At 39.3% G+C, this 25364-nt stretch overlaps 2 protein-coding genes across 4 annotated transcripts in view; both read left to right on the top strand.

Moving 5' to 3' along the window:
• The window catches only part of st18 (ST18 C2H2C-type zinc finger transcription factor), a gene marked incomplete at both ends in the record, with an annotated part of 45862 nt that extends 38815 nt beyond the window's left edge, over nt 1-7047 (top strand). Inside the window, 11 exon segments of the mRNA XM_083689786.1 lie at nt 1150-1392; nt 1986-2098; nt 3023-3085; nt 3331-3399; nt 3615-3677; nt 3988-4068; nt 5678-5899; nt 6190-6278; nt 6428-6531; nt 6632-6778; nt 6907-7047. Of these exon segments, the coding sequence (XP_083545912.1) occupies nt 1150-1392; nt 1986-2098; nt 3023-3085; nt 3331-3399; nt 3615-3677; nt 3988-4068; nt 5678-5899; nt 6190-6278; nt 6428-6531; nt 6632-6778; nt 6907-7047 (1335 nt within the window).
• Nucleotides 7048-13004: 5957 nt separating this feature from the next.
• Nucleotides 13005-22222, top strand: pcmtd1 (protein-L-isoaspartate (D-aspartate) O-methyltransferase domain containing 1). Of its 3 annotated transcripts, XM_083690196.1 has the most exons (7): nt 13005-13158; nt 13898-13923; nt 16084-16559; nt 17228-17330; nt 17652-17823; nt 18748-18871; nt 19261-22222. In XM_083690196.1, exons 3-7 carry the CDS (start codon nt 16253-16255, stop codon nt 19653-19655), a joined length of 1101 nt encoding a protein of 366 aa, XP_083546322.1. In that variant the 5' UTR covers nt 13005-13158; nt 13898-13923; nt 16084-16252; the 3' UTR covers nt 19656-22222. The 3 variants fall into 3 exon arrangements, with proteins under 3 accessions (XP_083546322.1, XP_083546321.1, XP_083546323.1); XM_083690195.1 differs by lacking the exon at nt 13898-13923; XM_083690197.1 differs by lacking the exon at nt 13898-13923 and having other exon boundaries at nt 13005-13162; nt 16092-16559.
• The last annotated feature ends 3142 nt before the right edge of the window (nt 22223-25364 follow it).

The following is a 25364-nucleotide window of genomic DNA, read 5'->3' as shown; positions in this document are numbered from 1 at the left end:
GGCGATATATTAATACACATAGGATAGGGTGCTGCTTGTTTCAAGCAAAAATTTGAGATTCAAATGAAGAGAATTATGGTGTGATCTATAATCAGACACAGACACTAATAAGTGATTAGTGTATTTTATCGATATTACGTATGATATGTAGTGCACAATACACGGTAATTCAGCATTAGATTGGAAAAAGTTGGAACGTGTCAGCTCTGAACCCTTTAATCCAGAGTTATAGAGGCCTACACAAAGACGCCCATGATGAGGAGCAACAGAGTATAACTCTGTGTTGTCAGGAATACTTTGGAAATTGAGAGATTGACAAATCATAAAAAGAGAAAAACTGTCCGTCTTGAAACCTTTTCATTTTTCTCTCATGTCATTGAGATTAGGTGCACACATGTCAACACACCCACAGATAATTAAAGTGGACAGTCTCATGCAATGTCCATGAACATTATCCTGTTTAATTAATTTGAAAGGCTCTCCTTTGTTGCAAAAATAATGGAATATAGGGTTTAATGAGACATATGCGTTGAATAATTGGTTTCATTTATAGACAGGATTTCAGCATTTAATGAAGTAAAACTTTTAATGCTCTAAAACCTCAGCCGTAAGCACACGTAGCGTTTCAGCATGGAATGAGTAACACATCTGTCAGTGAGAAAACTTATGCTACATTAAGCTTTTTAATTTTTGTTTTAATGGTGATGACCTAAAACCAGCAACCCCCAGCTGCCATCTTGGTTGTGTGTCCTAGAAAACAGATGACACAGCTGTCACTGAAAAACTATACACCAGTGATTATTTTGTTCAACAGAATTAACACTGGCTTAACGCTGTACTTTGCACGGTGTTAGATAATCAATTCATGTCTTATGTGTGTCTAATAATGTATATTTGAGGTGTATTTTCAAGTTGTTATTTTTATTTGTAATTATTATATGTTGTAGCATTCCAATTGGTATACATTTAAAGCATTGCTTTTTTGGTTATTTATGATAATGTAGTCATTGGAATATTTTCTAACTTCTATTTTGATGAATGCAGAGACTGGTACTGATACAGTATGTTTTCATCAATGATTGTTGAGTCCTTTGGTCATTTGCCCCGTCACTATGGCTGAGTGTGATCAGGTGACTTATCCTCCTTCAGGACACGCTCATAGAAGTGGATGAGAACGGCACTCTGGACTTGAGTATGAAGAAGAGTAGGGAGCAGGTGAGAGCAATGCCCAAGGTGCCTTTGGGAGACGCCCTGTCCCCTCCAGAGTCCACTCTCTCCAAGGGCGGAAGTATGCACATCAGCCCTGCCTTCTACCAGGCCCTGTGTGAAAGAGACGCCTGGGACACTCCTCTCAACTTCAGCAAAGCACAACACATCATGCAGGACAAAGAGGTAAAGCCACACGGAAAACCACAACATTTCCAAGAAATATACAGTATATACAGTACACAAGACGTCTACTGTAATTGATACATATTCAAAGGAGCAGCAGCACCACCAGTCCTAAGTGAATAAATAGGAGATAATGGGATATACTATCGTAAATGTACACTGTGTGTGTCCCTTTAATACCCATTTGATAAAGAAAGTGTTGACACAGCTGGTATTCCTGGTATTCCACGTTTTGGTGGATTTAAAAGGCTATACAGTATATTTGCCCTGTTTCTAATTCACCGACAGCATCTGGTGCTAGTAGAATCTTGTCCTTAAAAAAAAAGAGTAAATCCGAATGTTTTACATCATGGCTATCCGTCATAAATACTGTGTGGATTAAATGTGACTTTAAATGGATGTATGGTTTACTGTAAGTATCCTTAAGCATAATCACCCAGACTTGCATTAACCCCAAGGGCTTGTGGGTTAAGAGTATTAGGTGGGCATTTTCATTGATAATTCACTTTTAGGTCATTGCCGATCCTGTTCAAGACTCAAGACTATGCCAGGGTGTCGCGAGGTTTTAAAGGGGATGTCATTGTGTCTCTCAGCAGGAGGATTTTGACGAAGCTTCTCTGGAGGACCAAAACTACCCTGGAGATTCTAGCATGTCCAGCCCCAGGACCAAGATGCTTTTGAGAGAAGCTAAGAAAGAGTTGATGAGGTATATCATGTTAAAGGGTCATGGGTTCCGTTAAAGAGGAGGAGTAGACGTGGGGCATCTTTATTCAGTCATCTGCGTGTAACGGGCATTTCCCTTTAAAAAGGTCAATGGACAGATGGTCATTATTAATAACAGAAGTGTAATTCCAGACCAAACCTTTGCCTAAATAGGGCAGTGTATTGTGAGTGAGATAAAGCTCACATCCATTCTCTAGACATGATCTATCCTATTACCAGCTATCCCATTGCCCATTGATATATTACGTATCGTTGTGACTGGTATGTCTGCAGGTTCTTGTGGAGAGGAAATGTATCTTTTTAAAAGTGAGTTTTTACGTGTACGTACATCATCCTCCCTCACAATATGATCTTACAACTCTTAACTTTGTAGTTAGACTCTGCATGTTCTATTGGTTAGGCTTTGCAGAACCACTCTTTAAGTAGGACTGAGTAGTTTACATAAAACAATTAGAGTTTCAAGTGAGCACCCCACCACACACCAACATAGGAACTATTTTCTGTCACAACCAATGTCATCATGGACATTGCTGAGCTAAATGTTGGGGGGGGATACAGTTGTTCTACTAAATTTCCTGCAGTACTAACTTTCCACCGATGCCACTCAATGTCAAGTAAAAAGGTTAGCGCCCCACTTCAATCAATTGCAGGTACAAGGTTTCCAGGATAATGTAAAAACATGATTCTTCTTGTGTGGCAAATGAATTATGTGGATTTATACTCTAACCAAAGCAATGCCTACAGTGTGAAACTGAAACAATATGAAATCCAATTCAAATTGAACATGGTCTCTTGACTCACAAGACAGTGTATTTCGAGGTTGCCTGGAAACCCACTACCTGCAATTGATTTGAAGCCTTAGTTGATGCATGTAGTATGTCCTAAGTTCTTGTGTTCTCTGCTGCAGCTGTCCAACCCCAGGCTGTGATGGTAGCGGCCATGTTACAGGAAATTATGCATCACATCGAAGGTAATTACACATTATTCATTAGCACCAACTTGTAAATATGGCCTGTTTCAGGCTAACAATGCTGATTGTTTGTATTAGTGAGTATTATATACTGCTTAAACTGACATTTTTAGAAAAAGAAATTATAGTAAAAGGTTTAATTTTGCACTAATTGCACCGTATATCAGTTACCCTCAGACTTGAATTGAATTGTGATTAAAGTCCATTGCAATGGCTCTCAGTTCTTTTTCTCCTTCTGTGTGTAGTGTCTCTGGATGTCCCCTGGCTGACAAGACTCTCAAATCATTGATGGCAGCCAATTCTCAGGAACTAAAGTATGTGTTGTGAGTCACTATCTTGTATTTGAGTAACCTGTTTGGAATTCACCTTAGTGTACATTGTGTGCTTTTTGTCCACCATAAATCCCTATTAAGAAATACATACTGTTATGTACTGTATCGATACATTACATTTTGTATCTAAATATGATGTCATTGTTACCGGCATTGTCACACTGAGATTCACCTGCCCTCTGTGTCTCAATCTGCAGGTGCCCAACACCTGGTTGTGATGGATCAGGACATGTGACGGGGAATTATGCTTCACACAGAAGGTAGCTTGTCTGATGTGAATGAGTGGACATGAATAGAACTGGGCTTGTGTTTCATTGTCTAGCCATTCCCTTTATTCATCTCAGGCATTTTAAGTGAGAAACACTGTTATACAGTACAGTACATTTCTTTGACAAGACCAACATCTTTGTAGATTGATTTTTTAAACTGATTGATTATGAAATGATGTTGTCAACTTGGATTTGTCAAGGACAGGCTATGTGAGTGTCTTATGATTGATGAAAGAGTTTGATTTTAGCCCTAAAGAAGTGTTCATTATTGTTAAACCGTATTGTCTCTAATCATTTTTAGTTTGTCAGGATGTCCACGTGCCAGAAAGTCAGGCTTGAAGCTTACACCAAACAAAGATGAAAAAGATGACCAAGAAATGAAGTAAGTTAGGAATCATTTTTTCCCCAATTGTAAATGTTGCTATGTATTTGTTTTAGTTTTTGTTACCCCTCTCAGATTTTAACCGAAACGTTGTTGCTCTTTCAATTTCAACTAAAGCTTAAATTAATTAAGTAATCTTATCATACAGTAAAGAGAGAATCATATTGTAAAGAGAGCATTATACCTGAAAGCCGTTAAGTTATTCAAAGGAAATTGTATCTCAGATCATAACATTAGTATATTATCTTCTCAGGATTAACAACATGTTTATTGTATACTGCGTACGTTTCATGCTTTGTAATGTATTTTGTAGTCGTCTTTATAGAATATCTGGCTTATCTCTCTTGCATGAGTGCTTTCCTTGTAATTATGATGGTTCCGTATAAAGACGGGGTGAAACATGTTTATTAAAGGTCAACTATGCTACAGTATGTGGTCAAAGCATTGCACTCAAGTGGAGTTTGATTATTCTCAATGCAGTTGTCTCTGAAATGGTGTTATTGAAAAAAAAATAATGTAATTGATTTGCTGCTTGAATCCAAAGTCAGATGTATGAGTCTTTGTTTACTTATACATCTGGACGCCGATTTTTATTTTATTTATTTTTAATTACTAATGCAGGGCCACGAGAGCTTAGGAATTAGACTGGAATAGATCTCATAGACATTAAGAGAGGGGGGTGGGGGCAGGGGAGGGGAGGCAAACCTACAGTGCGTCTGTAATGTTGCTAGATTATTGTAAATTGTGGGCCATACGGCATGTTTCCATTGTCCTGATGCCTTGCATCTACCTGTGGTTGTACTGTATGTAAGTAATGGGACTGGGGTTGTTTTGTCCCTCTAAGTGCAGCTACTCTTACCAGGCAACAAAGTGCAAAAAAACTGCTTTCCACACTAGCACTCTACTGTACTGCATGTGTGCCATTTGTATCATCTCAGGCAGCCTTTCACCTTTACCAATAAGGGAAGGGGTCAGCAACCTCAAAATTGCATTCTTTCACATGATGGGAAACATGACAATTATGTGTAATTCATGTCACTCCATTACTGACCTGTAGAAAATAGACCTGGAAATGCAATTACTGTACGTAACTCTTAATGATATTCAACAAGACTTGTGCTTGTGTTTTTCAAGTACTGTACAAACACCAACAGCCTCAATACTGTTAATTCATCTGAATATGATTCTATGGAAAGTTTGTGTGTGGATTAGCAACTTGGCTGATATGATTATTTGAGCCTGTTTTTAGTTTTGTTGACTGGATTTTTAATCAGCATTTGGCTGGATTAATCAACGTAATGGTTTGACAAATCTTCCGGTCTAGTTAGTGAGGGATATTCATGTACTGTAAAAATGATTTGCTTTGCGCATGTATCCATTTTCTATGGTTTTAGGGGTTAATTCGCCACAACTCAACAAACATTATCATTTTAACCAAACTATAAGAAATAAATTGGTTGTTGACCAAAATCTTGGTCTTCAGCATAATTTGAACAAGATTGGATCTCTTTCACTAGGACTTCTGCACAATATCAACCATGACTCCAATCGCAGTACCAAGTAAGACAGCAAATACTCACAAACCTGACTCTGTGTTTGTCTGTTTAAGGTGTCCAGTGATTGGGTGTGATGGACAGGGCCATATATCGGGCAAATATACATCCCACCGCAGTGCAGCGAGCTGCCCCCTTGCTGCCAAGAGACAGAAGGAGTCCTCCATCAATGGACTGCCTTTCCCCTGGAAAGCCTGCAAACAGGAGCTTCCCCACTGTCCCCTGCCAGGCTGTAATGGTCTTGGACACGCCAACAACGTGTTTGTTACTCATAGAAGGTGAGGCCATTTCGTGTCAAGCTAAACTTGTGGCTTGTGAGCATACACATCTGTAATCACTGCACTATGTTTTTAAGTAAATAAGCTTGTCAGTAGGATACCTATGAGGCTTGTATGCAAAAAGTCCTTCTACAATATTTTGGAACCATACAGTATCAATGGAGGACTGATATAAAAATGAAATATACACACTTTCTTTTGTTTTACTTTAACTGTCGATCAACCTTTCATTGGTTCAGATTTGCCCATAACGTTTTCACTAAGTTCATTGTCTCTTTCGTTTTAACTAGTTTGTCTGGCTGCCCGTTGAATGCTCAGAGTATCAAGAAGAAGCTGTCAGGAGAGGAGATGATGACTATAAAGTTGAAAGCCAGTAGTGGTAAGCTATTGTAACAATGTATATTTGCATTTAATATATCTAAAGTATGTTTAGACCTCCAGTTAGTTGGTAGACTAGAAAGAAAAAAGGAAGATCTTATGTTCAGCAACAGGTTTGACTTGAATTGCATTCTTTATTTTCAATCAAAGGAGTTGAAACGAACGAGGACATGCAACACTTGGATCATGAAATCAAGGAACTGAACGAATCCAACCTGAAAATAGAAGCTGACATGATGCAACTGCAGACCCAGGTAAGCATCAACACTGAGCGGATGGCTTTGAAATGCTTAGTTAGAAAAATGGTTTGAGAGTGTTGGCCCATTCAATAAGTTTGAACTCCTCCCCCGAAAGCAGATTTCATCGATGGAATGTAACCTAAAGACAATTGAGGAGGAGAATAAGATGATTGAGCAGCACAACGACAGCCTTCTGAAGGAGTTAGCCCGCCTCAGTCAAGCACTGATCAACAGTCTCACAGACATTCAACTGCCTCAAATGGTACAGTAGGCCTTGCCTGCGTTCAATTCTACAAAATCTATTCTGTGAAAGTAATCAGCATGACATTCTTAGTCATTGTCATTATGCCAAAGTTGGTTGACTAACATTTGAACATGTTTGTGTTCCAGGGGCCCATCAGTGAGCATAATTTTGAAGCCTATGTGAACACATTAACAGATATGTACAACAACTCGGAGCACGACTACTCTCCTGAGTGCAAAGCTCTCTTGGATAATATCAAACAGGCTATTAAGGGCATCCACGTTTAAGCTGTCAAGCTACCAAGAGGTGTCTTTGACTTGGGATAATGACACTGGATAGCTGTATTTTTCTGGAGAGTGCTGGCTTGGTTGCATGTATAAGACAAGGCTTTTTGGGGAATGTGTTTCGACATTTCACCGTAAATACTGCACTGAGAAGATTACCAGCCGAGATTTGTAATGTTTTTAACGCTTCTGTATTCACTTGATATGTTTATTCCGGTGAGATTTTTACCCCCCTTGCACTTAATTATTTTGTATGGTTTGCTTGATTTTAAATCTGTATTTGTTATTCTTTGTCATTCTTATATTATTGCTATTTATTATCTTTGTTCGTCAATGTATTTATTTCAACATATTTTATTTATTTCTATGATTATAAATGCTTAATATTGGGAAATCCATGGACTAATTCTGCACATTGTAAATTACATTGAAGCACATAGCAGTTTCAATCATAGCTCTCTTTCGCCATCTAGTGGTGATTTGTCCGCTTACTTGCAACACAATTTGGATCTCCCATGAGGATAAATACCTACCCAAATAATCCTGTATCTACATTTTTCAATTGTTGCTTTTTTGCTTTGTATTTGTTATTCAAACTGAATGTATGGTTAGACATAATGAACGCTAAAGATCAAAAATGCAATGCTACTGTACTGTACATCTCTTAATCCAATATGTTTAACGCTGACTGCAACCTGGGAGTTGCATTCAGCTCTTAGGAGAAATGCAACATTGTTTTATTTCATTCAATGAACTGAATGTCAGATTCAACTTTGCATAATGTGTTACTAGAATAGAGCAACTGACAGCACTAAGAAAAATTGAAATCCACTTTGTCAAGATATCTTTTACTTTTTCTTAAATTATATAGATATTAAACTGCCTTCTGTGCACACACAAGTGTGTGTGTGCATATATGTGCCTAAATGTAAATGAATACATAAACTATACAGTACTCTGTTTTGTGGTAGGACAGTATTATGTGGATGGTGTCTAATTTATTATACAGTACAATTATTTTCAAAGGAGAAAATGTTCCTAACTGACTGTTTAAATGCCATTTCAAATATTGAAGCATCGTCTCAGTAGCTGTTATCTCAAAGTCAGGTCTTGAAGTATCACAGGTGAGAAGTGTTAGTGGTTTTTTACTTTTACTTTTTTTGTCAGCATGGAAAAAATAAGGTGAGGAAGGTGTTATAGGTAACACCACCCTTAACACCACATGTACTCAATTATGGTATCATTTTCTCCTTTTTTTACCAAAAGAAACACGACATTATGTTTAGTCATGTGTACTGATGATATACTGGTTTGGGCGTTTCATTTTCTGTATGTCACACATATTTCAAAATATACCCTGGAAGGCTTTGTTACTTCTATGGGGCCACAGTCAACACACAAAAAACATACCAATGGTGTCTGTAATGTAATGAAGAACTGTCAATAATATATATTTTCAGTTGAACACTGACACTTATGGTAAAAGCAGACGAACATGTGATATTAGTAATAATGAACTGTTTGTTTGATTCTCCTTTCTTATTCCATTGTGAATCAGTTGCACTTTTTCTTTTGTATTTCTGTTGGTTATATTGCCCTGGGATTCCAGAAAGAATTACACTTTCTTCTTGTTTGTGAGCCATTGCAAGTGATGTCACAGTACAATGTTACTATTTTTGAAGTTTGCATGGGTTAATAGTTTTATCAAGTTTTAAATAATTGAATTGGACTTGGCCTATACTCTTCCTTCAGAAGAAAATTGAAGAAGTGCATATCTGCAAAACACAACCAAATTAATTACACTTGTTGAGATGAAAGACTTTATTTGATCCAAATACACTCAACATATTTAAAGCTCTTTAAAAATGTAATCAAACATTTAGTTAATCATGTTAATTTATTTATAATTCGTAATATTTAATTCATATACCACACATTGTTTGCTCAGGAAGTTTTGTGAAGAATATTTATTTTTCCCTGTTAGTATTTGATGTTTTGTATTGTGAATTGGATTTTTTTTGTGGAATGATATTAGTATGATGAAACTGTATTGTATTTTTTTTTCTTTTTCATTAAAACGTTATGCTTTTTCAGTTCAAGTAGTTTGTAAATTGAAAGTTCCTATTACTTTTACTATTTCATAAGCAGATATGCGCTGTGTTGTACAGTTTGTGTATGGTAGAAATAAACTTTTCAAATGGTTTTGTGATTCTCTAACATAACGTTCTACAGATGTCTGTGTTGCCATTAAGCAATGCAGAAACTACAAGTAAGTCATTTTAATTCACTGTAACTATTGGTCCTAAATGGTGTACAATGAAAACAGGCCCCCACTCTGATTTAATTTGGCTAATATTATAACAGTAGCAACAACCTGGGCATATTCACCAACAAACACATAATCATAACTTGTATCCTGCAATGTTTTCACTTTTCGTCACTTTACTCCCACTGTTATGTAGGTTCCTGAGATCAATATGTCAGCCTTACATTTTGGTGCCACCGGGTGGCGGATGGTAAGAAGACAATAGGCCTAATTTTTAGACGAAGCTCAATAAAATCCATTCCATGGAGATACATTCCCGACAATTTAGTTGCTGTTAACTAAATAGATTAACTTAATTTAAATCAACAACATAGGATTATAAAAAGATGATCTTGATAGCTGCATAGTATGTGGTATCATTGCGGTTTGGGTGTTGGGGTTTTTCCAGTTTCATCCAAAAACTATTACTATCCAAACACAATTTGACACGTCATTTTGATCTGGATTAAATGCTCCTGTACACCTTCAAACTGGTTTACTGTTGAGTAAAATGTAAACTGGAAGGAGCTACAGTAAACAGTTATATAGTTAGATGGAGAGGATTTGGTTGGGGGTTTACAAGTGGTTTATTGTGTTCCTCCCATATAGTTGAACCTCGCTACTCAGGTCCTGCATGGGTTTTTATTTAGTAAGTGGCTGCTGATACGGGAGCGTATTCGAATTACCAAAGGCTCAAATACGGTCATTATCAAATCCCGCGATAGTTCATACATCGGCCGTCGACCGACCACCCTGAAGTGATTACGCAGTTTATGGCGCGCCTCGGGACGAGTTACAGTACCCTACTTTAGCCGACTGAAAACGGTGATTGAAAGGTATGAGCAGGCAAACTGCATGCAGCTGTACCACCGGGACTCACTAACTGTAAATTATTCTACAAGGCACACAGTAGGCTACTAAATGTGTTCGGTTTTGTCTCCTCCGCTGTGGAAATAAAAAAAACACTCGATTTCAACTTTGTTTATGACTGTTTTGTGAAGCCTGTGTTTTACTCATTGGGAAATACAGCCTCAACTAGGCTAGTCTCATAGGACAGAACTATTTCGCCTCAATTATTTACCAACAGGGGTCTCCCTAACACTAACCCTAAAAACATTTTTTAAAAAGCCACAATCTTTCAACAGTAAATGGGGTCCAATACTTCACATGACCATAATATTTACAAAAAAGTTCATTTGAAAACGTTTTTTTATGACACAGGCAGTTTCATGACAAGTTGTACATGCAAACATGTAATGTTAATACAGACTTTATTTTTTCAGCTCCCATCGGCTGAATTGGGCGAATTATGCCTGAACCCATAACATTTGTAATTTTCTAAATACAAAATAAATACTTGACACACAATAAAATGGGTTAGGGTTAGGAGTTGTTGGGGACCTGTTTTTTGGTGGAAGCTTATTATATTGTATTGTATTATATAGTTTTTTAACACACTAGCCACCCGGGGTATTTCCAGACTACTGATGTGGGTTTAAAGGCACACACCTAAGTACAGCCTAGTTCAAATGGTTATGGTTCATCGACAAGGACAGAGACCCCATTTGACTCTGCCACCTTATATGATGAGGTGGCTGTCTCATCTTGAATCTAGCAGTACAGCATAGCAGTTTGTATTTCAGCACATCTCATCACAAGTATAGGCTTGGCCAATGATGTACAGACTGCCTCATATAGTTACATAGCACCTTCCCAGTAATTAAATCCTAGTCATTCGATCGTACATTTAGTTGATGTCTCAAGAAAACAGCCGGCAATGGAAATAGTAACTTGAGCACTGTATGCTTTCTCAGAACATGCCCCCAGTTGCACAATTGGCACCTTGAGTGACCCAGGCACAGAGTGCCATATGTCTCGGAGCAGAGTTATGACTTCAACAGGTGGATTATAAACACCTATTACTAGAGTAAACAAATGGGTTTGTTGTCAACTGTGACATTTAGGGCAATAATGTTTCCAGGCTGAGGTTGTAATCTACTTACCTGGCATGCCAGATCACATACTTATAATGTGCTTATCTACTAGACTAGGGTACTACCAGGAGTAGGCAAGCCAACTCAAGAGGGGGAGTTGGAGGAAATTCGGTCTGCATGTGGACGTTCCTTTTAACAACTTACACAAGTGATTATGTGACAATGAAACAGACCCAGCCAGCAAGTGCTTATTGGGCCGCTGGTGGCAACAAAGCGGCTCATCAGCTAATATCGGACTTCTAGAGGCCAATTCATGCTTCATCAACAACAATGCCACCAGGGGTCTGGGTAGGTTTGCGAAGGTCGCGCAACTGTAGCAGAGGAAGTAGTCTTCATTTTCCACGGAGGTAAAGTGCATTTTGTGAGATAAGCCTGGGGAGAAATGATTTGTCACATTGTGCGCGGTGATCATTCAAATAGAACAGTAAAGACGTTTTCCTGTTGTATATTGTTATTTTAGCATGGTCTCGCCCAGTCAGTATGCTTGGTTGAATCTAACCATTGTCTGAAGCTCGGGAAAGCTTGCCGATGGAAGCCCTAACTTTGACCGATATGAATACTCGGCTAGGCAGTGGCAGTGTGATAACGGACCACTGTTTGTGGTGTCGGCTTACCGCTGTTAGTCCATCGTAAAGTCGATTAGTAAAATTGCAGCTTTTGCTTTTAGAGGGTCACTGACTCAGACAACAGGCCATTCGTGGGCCACCACATGCTTGCTAGATGGGGACAGGCCAATATTATTGTCAAGGAGCAATGGGGAACTGATAGGTCTTCCTAGCAGTATATACAACTAAGTACCACTGACAGGCCACCTAAAGTGCATAACTATAAATCGCTGCAAAATCTTAGGCTTACAGAACCCCATATTTAAGGAAAGAAATTATTTGGAAGTGAGCAAAGATAGCCCTTATACGATCTGGCTGGAGCAATGTCACTTTCTAAGAGCTGAAATGTTGATTATCGCTCTTGTTCACTTAAATATTTTTTTATGAAAGTTGCTGTTTTCACAGGCATCATATCCCAGAGTCTACCTTTAAATAGACCTTTGAAGTTGGGTTCTGTAACATCCCCTATCGGCTACATGCAGAGTGGCTTTAAACCAGCAGCTTTCCAAAATTAGACCTACCAATATAGACCTATAGGTTAAGTAAGGTAAAACACTTGAGAGCATAAGACCTTGCAGAATATATTCCTACGTCAGTTTCATTTGAATTCAAGAAGGGTCTTTAGTATAAAAAATAATAATAAAAAAAAAAAAGCTGGCCTTATTAAAGAACAAACTCACAGCACAGCTATTTTTCAACTGGTTGGGTAAATCGGAAAATTACCTTGACATGTCAGTGAATGTGCTGCCTATCATTTCAGTTTAAAACCTACATATTGAGGGACAAAACAAAACAAGACAGGACACAAATAAGTGCCCATACATCTAAAACAGATAGACAGATACATCTACGTATTATATATTATTACACATTTTTCCCCCCTTGAAACCATCACTGTAATGCTATTCCTGTAGGCAGAAGCACACAAACATCTCGATCTGCCTACACTTGCTTTATCACCACGTGACATTGTGTTTACATCCTCTCAGCTGTTCCCTCCGTGTGAAGAAGAGACGACTGGTAGCAAAGCTAGTCATCACTTCCCAAACTAGCTACCTAGATAGCCACGCTCATCCGCGCTGCTACCAACAGCTCCTGAAACTAGCTCACTGAGAGATCACTAGGATTTGCAAGCTAGTCAGGTTAACCCATTTCACCCAACGAAGTGCATCCAACCTAGGATTCGAGTTGGTCTGTTTGATTCGACGTTGTAAGTATTTTCTTCCCCCCCCCCCCCCGGAATGATTGCTCTGTCGACATCTTGTCTTTTGTTAGAAAGTGGCATGGGGGTAGCTAGCTAGCTAGCTAGCAGCAAACTAGCTAGCGTAACTGGCTAACCATTTGCTTTGTCTGTCTTGAGTTGGTGACGCACACAGACTTTGCTGGCCCGTGTTATCGTGCGTTCAGGATTCTCTGCAGAGATTCTTCGCGTCTTAATGCACATCTGTTTATCTGTCAGTTTGACACGATATGTTTTTTGGTTTTTTTTCTTCCACCAGTGTCTTTTTGGCTGTTTTGCTCGCTTCTAGCACTGTTAGCAGCAGGAGCAGCTGTCGGTGGTACTACTACTAGGCTAACTTACAGTGTGAGATTAGTGGCATTCTCAACACATAATAGGTGTCTGGTGTTCTGTGGCACACATTTTGTTTGTTTGTCACAGGTTACCTTGTTTGAGAAATGTATTTTGTCACGACAACATGTCATTTTGAGTTGTGGGTAACTAATCAGTCAGCTAGTTCGTGTCATGCTGGCTTCCCCATGCCTGAGTCAGTGAGTGGAACGTTATCCGATATCATGTGTTGATTGTTATCACAACAACAGTTATAGCTTAGCTATCTGCTAACATCCCTAACCAAACCAAAGCAAGCTCTATTTCAAGTCATTAATTCAACATGAATGAATAACTAAATGCTAATTCACTTGATTGTGTGTGTGTGTTTTTTTTATAGCACTGAAGTGAACACCGTGGTCTCAAGTAAGCAGAAAACAGTCCCTCCATTTCCTGTTGTTTTTGTTTTGCTTTCCATCACACGCAGTGCAGATGTAGGCCTAGCTGGAGCAGGATTGGCTAGAAAGCCCCAACACTGTGTGGTAACTGTGGCACCTGATCAGCTGCAGCCTGATTGGTCTCAAGAATTTCATCTGTGGTAGTTGCAGTATTGTAACACTACCACTCTACTCAACTCTTTTTCTTGATGGCACTGTGTGGTCGGGTACACCGTGGCAAGTGTTGGAGTCGTGAGCTGTGTTCACGGGTGCTGTGACTTTGACACAGTACCCGTGGACATGGCTGTTGGAAGCGTTTTTTGATTGGAAGACTGCCGAGCGGTAGGCTACTCTGCCAGAGAATTAAAAGTTGATTGGTTTGACTGATATTTAATGCAAATGCATCGTCATCTGTTTACCCAGCACTTTCCATTGAGTAATGAGATACAGGATTGCCTAGGCTAAGAGGCCTACATGTTGGCCACCAGTCAAGAGCATGGCCTTGTTTTGGATTGAATTTCATTGTGCAATGTGTTATTGCGTTATCCCAGGATCTGTTACATGTTTAGTCACCCAGCAGGTTCAACGGGTTGTCCTGTTAACCGAGTCGGATGCCAGCCAGTCTCCCAACCACTCATTCTTGGAATGCCACGCACACACACACACACACACACACACACACACACACACGTTCTCTGACGGTGGGCTCATGTGAGCCTAGTGGGTCAACTCAGGACAGCTGTGTTAACAATTGCAAAAAGTCATCAAACCAGCAATGTAGCGCCGTAAAGAATAATTTTTAGAATGTTTTGTATTGTTTGTTTATCTTTCACATGGATAGTCCTACGTGTTCTTGCATGCCTGCACAGATGTAGGCTATATCATATTTTCTAGGCTATATCAAACAAAGTAATTTGAATTCAACTAAGGATTTGAACTCAAACCAACAGGTTTATTTTGGCCATCTAAATGGGCTCCTTCCTTCCGCTGTGTTTGTAGTCCTAGGATTATCATCATCGGCAGCGCAGTACCCAATCATTTACTGGTGAAATACCTTCGCCTGAGTGACCTATTTTCCTGGCTTTTATTTTTGCTGCTGAAAACTCAAAGGACTATGCAATTCGGGGTGACAAAAAGCCTGCTTTAACACAGTACCACTATGCTATCAGTGGTGAGAATTAATCAATGATTCCTTTCCCTGTGTGATTGAGCCAATGGAAAGTTACCTCCCCAGTAGGCCTACTACTACAATGTCACCTTTGAATTTCATCTTTATGAGCTGAGTCAGACGTGGCGATGCTGAGGAGGCAGGGGGAGATGAGACTCATCCCATCCCCCTGCGCTGCATTTTCTCAAAGAAGGTTTTGGAGATTAGGCCCAGCTCCTCACATAGCCTAGACCTATGCCATGCTCCTTCATGGGAGGTTGTAGTGTGTATATATATATATATATATATATGCCATTTAGCTGATGCTTTTATCCAAAGTGACTTACATTTCAGTATATATGGTCCCAGCAGGAATCAAACCCACAACCTAACCGTTGTTATCGCCATGCTCTACCAACTGAGCCACAGAGGACCACAGTAGTTTGAGTAAGAAGTCACAGGTCACATGATATTATATATATATATGCCATGATATTTTGGAATGTTTTGTTAAATTAGGATGATAATAAGTAGGTTAGGCTATAGGCCTTGGACTACCCCTAATAAGATGTTTTGGTCTACTGTATATAGGCCTTGGACTACCCCTAATAAGATGTTTTGGTCTACTGTATATAGGCCTAGGCCTTTACTTTATAGGCCTAGTAATTCACCGTGTGCATGTTATGCTTCACAACATACAGCCTTTATAGCCGACTCTCTGGGACGTGAGTCGTCTAGTTAACGCGCATGAACTTGTTCATTCTTGACAGAAGCCCATTACTCATAGCCAGATCCTCATATCTGTGCTTACAGTAGCCTAGAACACTAGATAGATGTCTAGGCTACGTATTTGTTTTCATTCAGTGGCTTTACACTATCTGTCGCTGCATGAGCAATGGCCTTGAGGGTATATTTTGTGGGTCTCCACAGACATCTCCTGCTATCCTTATTATCTAACCTCTTGTTGTTTCTCTTGTCCTTCTCTCTCTCTCTCTCTCTCAGCTCCCTAGACCTACCTTGCGATGACGATGGTCTGAAGTGGCCCCAGGGGAGCGCAGTGACTCAATCCCTCAGGTGACCTCTTGTCTCCATGCCATACTAAGAAGACTGCTGCGCTCAACTTGAGGAAGAGTTCTTCTGCTTCTTTGCCCCCCCCCTGTTTCTTTTCGCCATGGGGGGTGCTGTGAGTGCTGGGGAGGACAACGACGACCTGATCGACAATCTGAAAGAGGCCCAGTACATCCGCACGGACCGGGTGGAGCAGGCCTTCCGGGCCATTGACCGCGGGGACTATTACCTGGAGGGCTACCGGGACAATGCCTACAAGGACCTGGCCTGGAAGCATGGTAACATCCACCTGTCGGCCCCGTGTATTTACTCCGAGGTGATGGAGGCACTGAAACTCCAGCAAGGACTGTCCTTCCTCAACCTGGGCAGTGGGACGGGCTACCTGAGCACAATGGTGGGCCTCATCATAGGTAACCATGCCCTGCTTTTTTTTCTCACACAATCTTTGACTTCCATCTCACTGGTGTGTTCAGATATTCAATGAAATCTTTGTAGACTTTGCATCCAGTGAATACTTTGTATACTATCTGGTGATGATAGTGTAGGCCATACATAAGGAATTGATTCCAGTTGACATTTAAACACTAGGGTTCGCTAGCCGTGCCCTTAGCACTATACAATATCGCCAGAGTAATGTTTTTTGGCATCAGTGATTTTTGTTGTAAGTGTAACAGTCTAATCATTAAATTAGACAAATACCATGCAAAAATAATGCATTGGTTGTGTTTAGTCAGGACTTAAGAATCATTAGAATACCACATTTTGTATTTTGAAGCTCTTGTATATTAAATATAACATTGATTAATTGATTTTACTGTACATACTGTACAGCACATGTTTGATGGTTTCAGTTGGCTTGAATTATAAATGAACATTTTTAATTAAGTTGCAAATTAACTATGTAGCCTGTACATCTTGTAATGTAATGAATAGAATTATAAATACAGTGTATACAATCAAGTTTATACACACACAAGTCAATTGATTTTATTTCACACAATATTGTGCCCTCCTCCACATAAATGACAAACGTGAATACATTTTTTATAATAATAATAATAACTTTGTTATTTTGCAGGTCCATTTGGCGTGAACCATGGAGTTGAGCTTCACAAGGATGTGGTTGAATATGCCAAGGAGAAGCTGGAGGACTTCATTAAGAATAGTGACAGCTTTGATAAGTGAGTTTGGGCGCTTCATCAAAATGTTACAAATGTCATAGCTGACGGAGCATGTAATGGTGCATGCATTGAAACTGTGTCGCAGTGAAGTATTAGCTGCAGTTCAGCATGTATTTGCCTGCCAATTTTCTGAAGTTTTCCGTCATTGTCTTGAGACTTTGTCTTCCAAATGGAATACATTTGAATGTGTTCAAACCCACTTATGTGCTTTGCATTTTTCTCTCAGAATGGTAATGGCTGCTCCAAAAAACAACAACATGTTTTTCATGGTTGTCTGGTGTGTTTAGGTAACCCTTTTCAATATGGGAATTTTCCTGGCAGGTTTGAGTACTGCGAACCAATCTTTGTGGTGGGGAATTGTCTGGAGATCTCGTCGGAGAGTCACCAATATGACCGCATCTACTGTGGGGCAGGGGTGCAGAAGGATCATGAAAATTACATGAAAATCCTGCTCAAAGTCGGGGGCATACTAGTGATGCCTATAGAGGATCAGGTAAATGGTACAAAGTGTCTGAACAATGCAGAAAACATAAACACCATCATTATTCATGATTCCGTCCTGCATGACCACTTATGCAACATTACCTAGTATCATTGTGCCTCCAATGGCCCTGAATGGTTTTGGAGTCTGTCTGCCGAATTTTCCTGCATGTAATTGGAAGATCGAAAACACTTGAAAATGGTGACATTCTGAAGGGCTAGCTTAGTCCTTCATCGAGGGGAACGGAAGCTTTTGTTGTTCTTCTGACATGGCAAATTGCCACGTTGGTGTGGTGTAAGGAGGGGAAAGGTTTTGATGAGGAGAATTGGGGCCAAACGGTGAGGCAGCTTAGGGAGCTCAGGTCCTCCAGGATCTGGAACATGATGATGACCCATTTCAGCTTTTCGTTAAAGTAGACGTTAACTTAACGAAAACACCCCCATCTCTTGGGTCGGGAACTGAAGAATTGGTCATGTTAGAAAGACAGATACACTGTCCAGAAACAGCCACCAGCCCATAGTCAGTGCTTCCAGATCTGGACAAGTGTCTTAAGTATTAAGATGGAGAGACTTCCCCTGTGCCTACTAGAGGGCTATCCAGGAGCTACTACCATATTGCTGTTATTTAGCCAATCCTTTCAGGTTTACACAAGTGTCCCGGATGAAGAGGCTAGATGGTTGTTTCTAGTCAGAACCAAAAATCTATTGTATCCTGTCGTCTTAGCAAATTGGTGTTTATGGTTGATTTATGTGAGGCTCTTTGGCTTTATTTACACTGGAGTTGTACTGGCCTGGTCTGGCCTGGTTATGTACCAACCATAGTTGCTGTAACAGTGCCGGAAAAGACAACGTGAAAGGAAAATATCAGAGGCAGCACAGTTTGGTTTGGGGTCGTCGGCCCTGCGGTGTGTAAAGCCCCTTTTGTCTCTTGTTACAGCTGACCCAGATTACCAGGACTGGCCAGTGCTCATGGGAGAGTAAGAACATCTTGGCCGTGTCGTTCGCCCCTCTGGTCCAGCAGAACCGAGCCGATGGAGACAAGCCCGATTCTGTTGATTTGCGTGAGTTCTTCAACCTCCTGTTCTCTGCTTCAAAAAGCTCAGAACAGGTCTCCCTTTTTGTTTGGTATACTATTTTTTTTAAGTCTTAAAGTAAGCAACATTTAAAGTTAAAATATTCAAAGTTGGAGATAAGACCATTCTCAAAGACACCTTTGCTTTGACACTACCCTGCAGGTGGTGTATAATTCCGAAGATTTCCATAATAGTAATGGCATTTTCTTTCCTGTCACTATTATTTATGTATTGGAGGTTTGTGATGTGCATACCACCCTTCCTTTAAGTAGTGTATGACCTTAAATGACTATTTTTGGAGCTCTTGTATAATGAAACTCAATAAGGAATGATGGGCTAATGTGATTTTAACTGTCACCCTCTTGGTTTGACCCCAGCTTCTGTGACTGTCAGGAGCCTCCAGGACTTGTCTCGGATCTACATCCGCCGCACCCTCCGGGACCTGACCAATGAGGAGGGCCAGGCTAAAGGCCTGCTGCAGAGAGTGCCCCAGAAGCGCAAACGCAGACGTTGCCGACGGCGACGCGTTAACACCTACGTCTTTGTGGGGAACCAGCTGATACCCCAACCGGTGGAGAGTGAGGAGGACGAGTGCATCGAGGAAGAGCACAGGGAGGAGGAGGAGGTGGTGGTGGAGGAAGAGGAGGAGAAGGACAATGGCGAGATCCTAAAGCCAGAAGAGCCGCAAGTGAACGTGCTGAGAGACAAAATTATGGCTTTACCTCTGCCTGAGTCACTCAAGGCCTATCTGTTGTACTACAGAGAAAAATGACTGATCGACTCGCCATTCATTCTGAATGGACCCAACACCTGCTGAGATGCTTTTACTCACTTTCTTTTTCAGTACAGATGTAGCATTACTTTCATTTCTCTTGTTTGGTAAACCTGTAATGGAGAGAGACTTCATGGGTCATTTTGGATGATGTTCTGATTTCTTCAGCGTTGTTTTTGTTTGTTATATTTTGATGATTCATATGAATTTGTATATCAAAAAAATATATTTAAAAACCTACTGAATGGAAATCATTTCAGAAACGAGGTTGAGGATGTAGATTTTATCAGATCATGTTAATATTTCCGCAAAAATGGTCACGAAATTAATTGTATAAAAAGTAAATTTCTAACTATATTTGTTAAAGAATAAGATAATGGAAAGATTTCGAATTTTACTGCACCTTTTTTTAGAAGCTTTAAACGATACTGTGTACCACTGAAGATTTGCAAATGCTGAATGGAAGCACCATAAGGACACATGCATGTGTACGTCACCCTATTTGAGTCAGACTCTTATGAAACAGTCTTTCATGAAACATTAAGGGGGCAATTCTTTCATTGTTCTATCCTCCCACTGTTGTGTTTAAGTAGAGGGATTTTAATGCTGCATGACTACGAAAGATCAGGGAGAGACTAGATTGGTTCCTAATTAATCCTCCAGGGCATCTTTAAATCCATCTAAAGTATTTCTTCAGGACGTTTTATATCCTCATGTGTTTCATCTCACTTTGCTCTTAAGTAACTGGCATTAGGCTTTATATGAATAGACATTTTAATTTGGTTATTAATTTTTATGGCCTTGAATGCTCATCTGCCAGACATCTTTTACATTTTCGCTGACACGCATAAGGGTGTATAATCATACCAGCCGTTAGATTAATGGTGAATCTGATGAATTAGGATTTTTCTAATGGAGAATCAAAACCAACACTCTAGCATCATGAGTTGCTCAGAATCTTGTAGATATTCAGAATGAGCACTTTTTAAAAAGCAAATACCAGCATAGTTGCTTCATAAAATTGATCATTTTAAAGCTAACATGCTATATAAAGGGTAACTAAAGAGTTGTGCCACATTTGGCAAAAGCTAGATTTAAGGACCTGTTGTGTCACGCTTAAAGGGCCAATTGGGATTCAAACAACAACAAAGTGGTCACCCTGCCCTTTTTTTGGTAAACAGCTGAGGGATAGGGCTGGAGAAAGCTATGGGTGCAATGACCATGAGGTCAAAATGATACTTTTAACCATGTTTAAACAGTTAATACAGTGTTAGTTTTACAATTAAATTGCATACAAACAATGGAGTGAAACGTCCAGAAATGTATGTACCAATCCCAGATTGCCACTTTAATGCAGTACAAGTCTCCTAATGGATGATTTGAAAAGCATCTGTGTAGATCTTATGAAGGGTTTATGAAGGCTTCATACCAGGCTTAGGAATATGTACTCTTATGTATGTCAGCTTTAGTTCACATCCACAGGTGATCACTAGAGATACTGTCCCACATGAACAAATATGTGCAATCTGGTTTGAACAGACCCCTCAAATGTGCTATAGTGCTTTTAATTTATAATTAACTTCAAAATCATGAGGCAACATAAAATATACAGTATTGTACTGCATGTTCAATTTACAGCAGCACAATACCACAGTAAAGGAGATTTTAAAAGCCTTCTTTGTCTGGTCTGTGGTACTATCCAAGAAAGCACCTACTTCTATGGTCCTCTGTTGAGATGCCATCCATCAATGATTTCATTTATTATGTTTTTATTGTAGACTGGAGCATTGACCGATGAGTCATGTTATGTGTATGAAATTATAACTTACTTATGGATCTCCCCCTCTTAAGTGATGGCTTTTAAAGTGCCAATACACGCAATCCCATTAGGAACCTGGTCAAGTGAGTCTTGTGTTAGGTAAACAGGATGTTTTGACCACAGTGAATTTACAGAATGATGGGATGCTTCTACATTCCATAAAACGCTTGAAAATAATAGCATGTTATTGATGGATGTCACATTTGTGTTTGTTTTACAGTTGTATCACCATTTAAAATGTATGGATCTCGCTTCAAAGCTGCATAATTTAGCATTTCAAAAGCTGAAATTAATGTTGATATTATGGAGGTTTTTATTTTCTATTTACATGACATACAGTAGGTAGTTGAGACGTGTTTGGATTGAGTTTGATTTCGTTTGTTGTAGCGCCCTCTTGCTGTAACTTGTCACTGGGTTTCTGCCTGTGGATCAAAACTCCACTGGTCTTTGTTTTATACATTTTTTGCCTAAAGCCTTTCATCTGGTTCTGTTGTAGTGAGTAACATTTGGGTTGATTTATATTGGATATTGTATTTTTTGTGGAAAGGTGATTTTTTTTTTCCCCCCCTCATTAATTATTTTCTTCATGATGTGCAGTTTTCATACTGTCAGCATTTAAATTGTGAGCAATAATGTTGCAGTCATTTTTGTAACTATCAATAATAAGCAAAAGCAAACTGTTGATGGTAATGATTCTGGATTTCTCTGAAAATGCAAAGCAACTGTGTTTGAAACATTATGCAGGGGACATACTATCAGAACCCTGTACACCAAAGTTAAGTTGGGACTATCATGTAATAGTCTAAAAAATAATGCATTAATTTACAGTAACACTTGATAGGTTTGATTGCAAAAATGGTCCCCACAGTAAAGACAAACCAATTTTATGGTCTTGCCTTCAATTAATTTGTACAGAGCGAAAACTATTGTTCTGTTGTTCTTATCAGGCTTATGTTAAAATATCAGTGCAGTACATTTTGAGAATGTGTTGTCCCCTCTGTACATGTTCTGCAGCCACAAAATAAAGGTCACAATCTTCACATTATGCCCTCTTCTCTGAATTATTAATGCCTTTTGCGCTGCCTAAGAGTCCCCCAGCTATTTACAGGAGCAAGATGCTTTCTCACCTAAGTATTTCCAGATAAAGTTAAGCCAAAGACTTAAAAGCAAGGTTCAATCTTTGTTTCATGCCTGCCTGAACAAAAGTGGAATAGTATTAAGAACCTTCCCCCACCATTTACGTGACTAAAATCATAGATAAATATGGTTACATAGTGGATCTTTAAGTGAAGTGCATTCATACTGTAGGGTCACCAAACAAATGGACTATGCAATTCATTTGCTGCACAGAATGAGTTGTCCTTGATTGGGTCACCCATCTTCACCCATTCATACAGCTTTGTTGTAAATAAGCAAGCACGAATTGATTTATCAGCCATGTTTTAAAACAAAAAATGGAGTAACTTAAAGGTGCCATTTTACATTCTCAAGTGAGGAAGAAAAGTTATTCACAAGTCGGCCCCATGTTACAAAATGTTTTATTCATTAAGTATACTATATATTTGTTAATAAAACAATTATCATTTGCCAAAAAATAAAAGCCACCCTCTCAATCTTTTCTGAAGTGGTCCAAGGGTATGTGAAAGAGATCTTTATGTAAAGCACAACACAGCGTGATCTCAACTTCTTTTGCATAGACTCTACTACGGCACGACTTTCCCTCTGAAAACTTCATTCAATTTCGTACACTTACCGACGCACTTCACCGACCCCCCTTTAATTTTGTCCTCTGATTTTCCTTACCCAAAGCCTTCTCCTGTACTACACTACTATGGGGACTGGTGGCCAAGGGTTCTATTTTTCAGCCGGCGCAAAATGAACGCAAATACGCAGGCGTATTAGGTGAGATTACAGCTTTTTCTCAATTGTTAGGAACGCGACTACTTGTATCCTCTCCTCTGTTCTCCACTTGTGTCTTACTGAAAATGCATTGGAGGAGAAGGTCTAGGTTTCCTCCCTGCTGATATTCTACTCCAATGGTTTTTGAGGACGACGGAGTAGTGGAGGATGGAGGAGAGGACGGGAGGAGTCGTGTTTCTAACAATCATCACAGTGCTGGAGCGCTGCCTCTACCTGTGCTCAGGTGGTTGGAGTAGCAGTAATAGAGGCGTGTTCATGACAATGAGCAGGTAAAGTGCCATCAAGTACATCCCCCAGCGTCACCACCACGTTTGCGTTAAAACCGCCGTTAAAATAGAGCCCCAAGAGTTTGACTTATTGCACTCTGACTCAAAGCCTTTAAACATTTTTGGGGTTGATAGACTACTCAACATCATTTCAAAACAAATTTTGACTGTAGAACTTCAGGACACAATTCAAAGCTCTTTGGGCCACGATGCTACATATTATATTCTGCTTGCAATGTGATTGTTATTGTTGTCATATTACACTGACATGCCAAGGAGACAGCATTTGTTTAGTCATTTATCACTATTTACAAGCTAAATATAAAAAAGATATATAAAAAATGTCATCATAGATCTTATTTTTTCATTTAACTTGGTCCTTATGGTAAATGGTAAAAGAGAACAAGAGGGTACCAGCAATTTATTCTCTGTGGTACACATCAAATTAACAAAAATGTCACAATAATCCCTAAAAGTAATCTGTCAAGTAATCGCCCATATCCATTATTCCATTGTGTTCATTTGGATGTCAGTATTTATTTACATCATCAAGATTCGCAGAAAACAAAAAAGAGAGTGAGTGAAAGTGTGTCTTTTCTGTAAATTGTATTTTGAGTATTATCGTAAATGAGAATAGGTATTGTACAGACATATTCACACAACCACCACGATGACTGACTGTTGGCTGCGGCACTCTCAATTAATCCACTTTTTGAATCCAACCCTTAATCCAGGACTCGACCAGGGTTGGGGTTGTGAGGGATTACGTAACTCTGAATGCCTTGATTAAAAACACCTCTTGACTGCCCCGCTCACTAATTCATAATAGCAGCATTCACTTGTCCTCCTTACCAATAAAACGTGATGTTTGCCTACATATGCCCATAACTGAATCTTTATGTCTTTATCACTACCCCTTAATTTCTGCTCAAATTACATCTAACCGAATTTGACAAGATGTGATTATATTCATATTTCTTATAAAAATTAATATATAATCCATAATACACAGGTAGTTGTTTCTTTGTGGAATAAATGGTAGTTCACTGATAATTTAAAATGGGTATATAGGTTGAAAAAAAATGGTGTGCTTTGTATCCAGTTACACGTCATCCACGTGAGGGAAATGACGAAGCATTTGTGACACTCCACCAGAGTAATCGTCTTATGGGTGTTAAGAAATATCTGTTTGATTTTTAAAATAAGAAGAAGCAAAATTGTGGGACTGGCTGGTTTCTGATAATGACATATACCGAGTATTTTGAAATACTGCAGGTATGATTTTCAACATTGTCAGAACCTTTAGAACTCTCCTTGAAGTCTGTTCAAGGAATACATTTGAATTTGTAGACCTACATAGTATACACCTGTCAATGATCACTTTCAGGGCTAGATGGTTATCTAGCAAGCAAGCTATAGCCAGTTATTTTCTTATTTAATCAGGGTGGAATCCTAACTCAAGATCCAAGACTTGTTTGTTTTCTATCGCTAGCAGTTTGTATAAAGCTATTGAAATGAGGGAGATTGAAGGTAACATGTTTTGACCAAACCACTGGGAGAAAGGACTAAAACAACGGCTTAACCTGTGAATGTTGGAGTGTTTGCAACAATTGATCTACAAATGTACCGTATTCCGAGGTATAACCATATACTGGGGTATTTCACCAGGAAGGTATGAAAATCTGGATACCACCCAATCCTAGT

The sequence above is a fragment of the Argentina silus genome (genome assembly GCF_951799395.1).
Source record: "Argentina silus genome assembly, chromosome: 18".
In the NCBI taxonomy this organism is placed as follows: Eukaryota; Metazoa; Chordata; class Actinopteri; order Argentiniformes; family Argentinidae; genus Argentina; species Argentina silus.
The sequence above is the reverse complement of the archived record's forward strand: the minus strand, read 5'-3'. Positions and strand labels throughout refer to the sequence as shown.

Bases quoted from the DNA above. Each gene is read 5' to 3' on its own strand.
- pcmtd1 (XM_083690195.1), top strand. From the start codon at position 16,253: ATGGGGGGTGCTGTGAGTGCTGGGGAGGACAACGACGACCTGATCGAC. The intron at 17,824-18,747 runs GTAAATGGTACA...CTCTTGTTACAG, and splicing joins TGATGCCTATAGAGGATCAG to CTGACCCAGATTACCAGGAC. The intron at 18,872-19,260 runs GTGAGTTCTTCA...GTTTGACCCCAG, and splicing joins GCCCGATTCTGTTGATTTGC to CTTCTGTGACTGTCAGGAGC.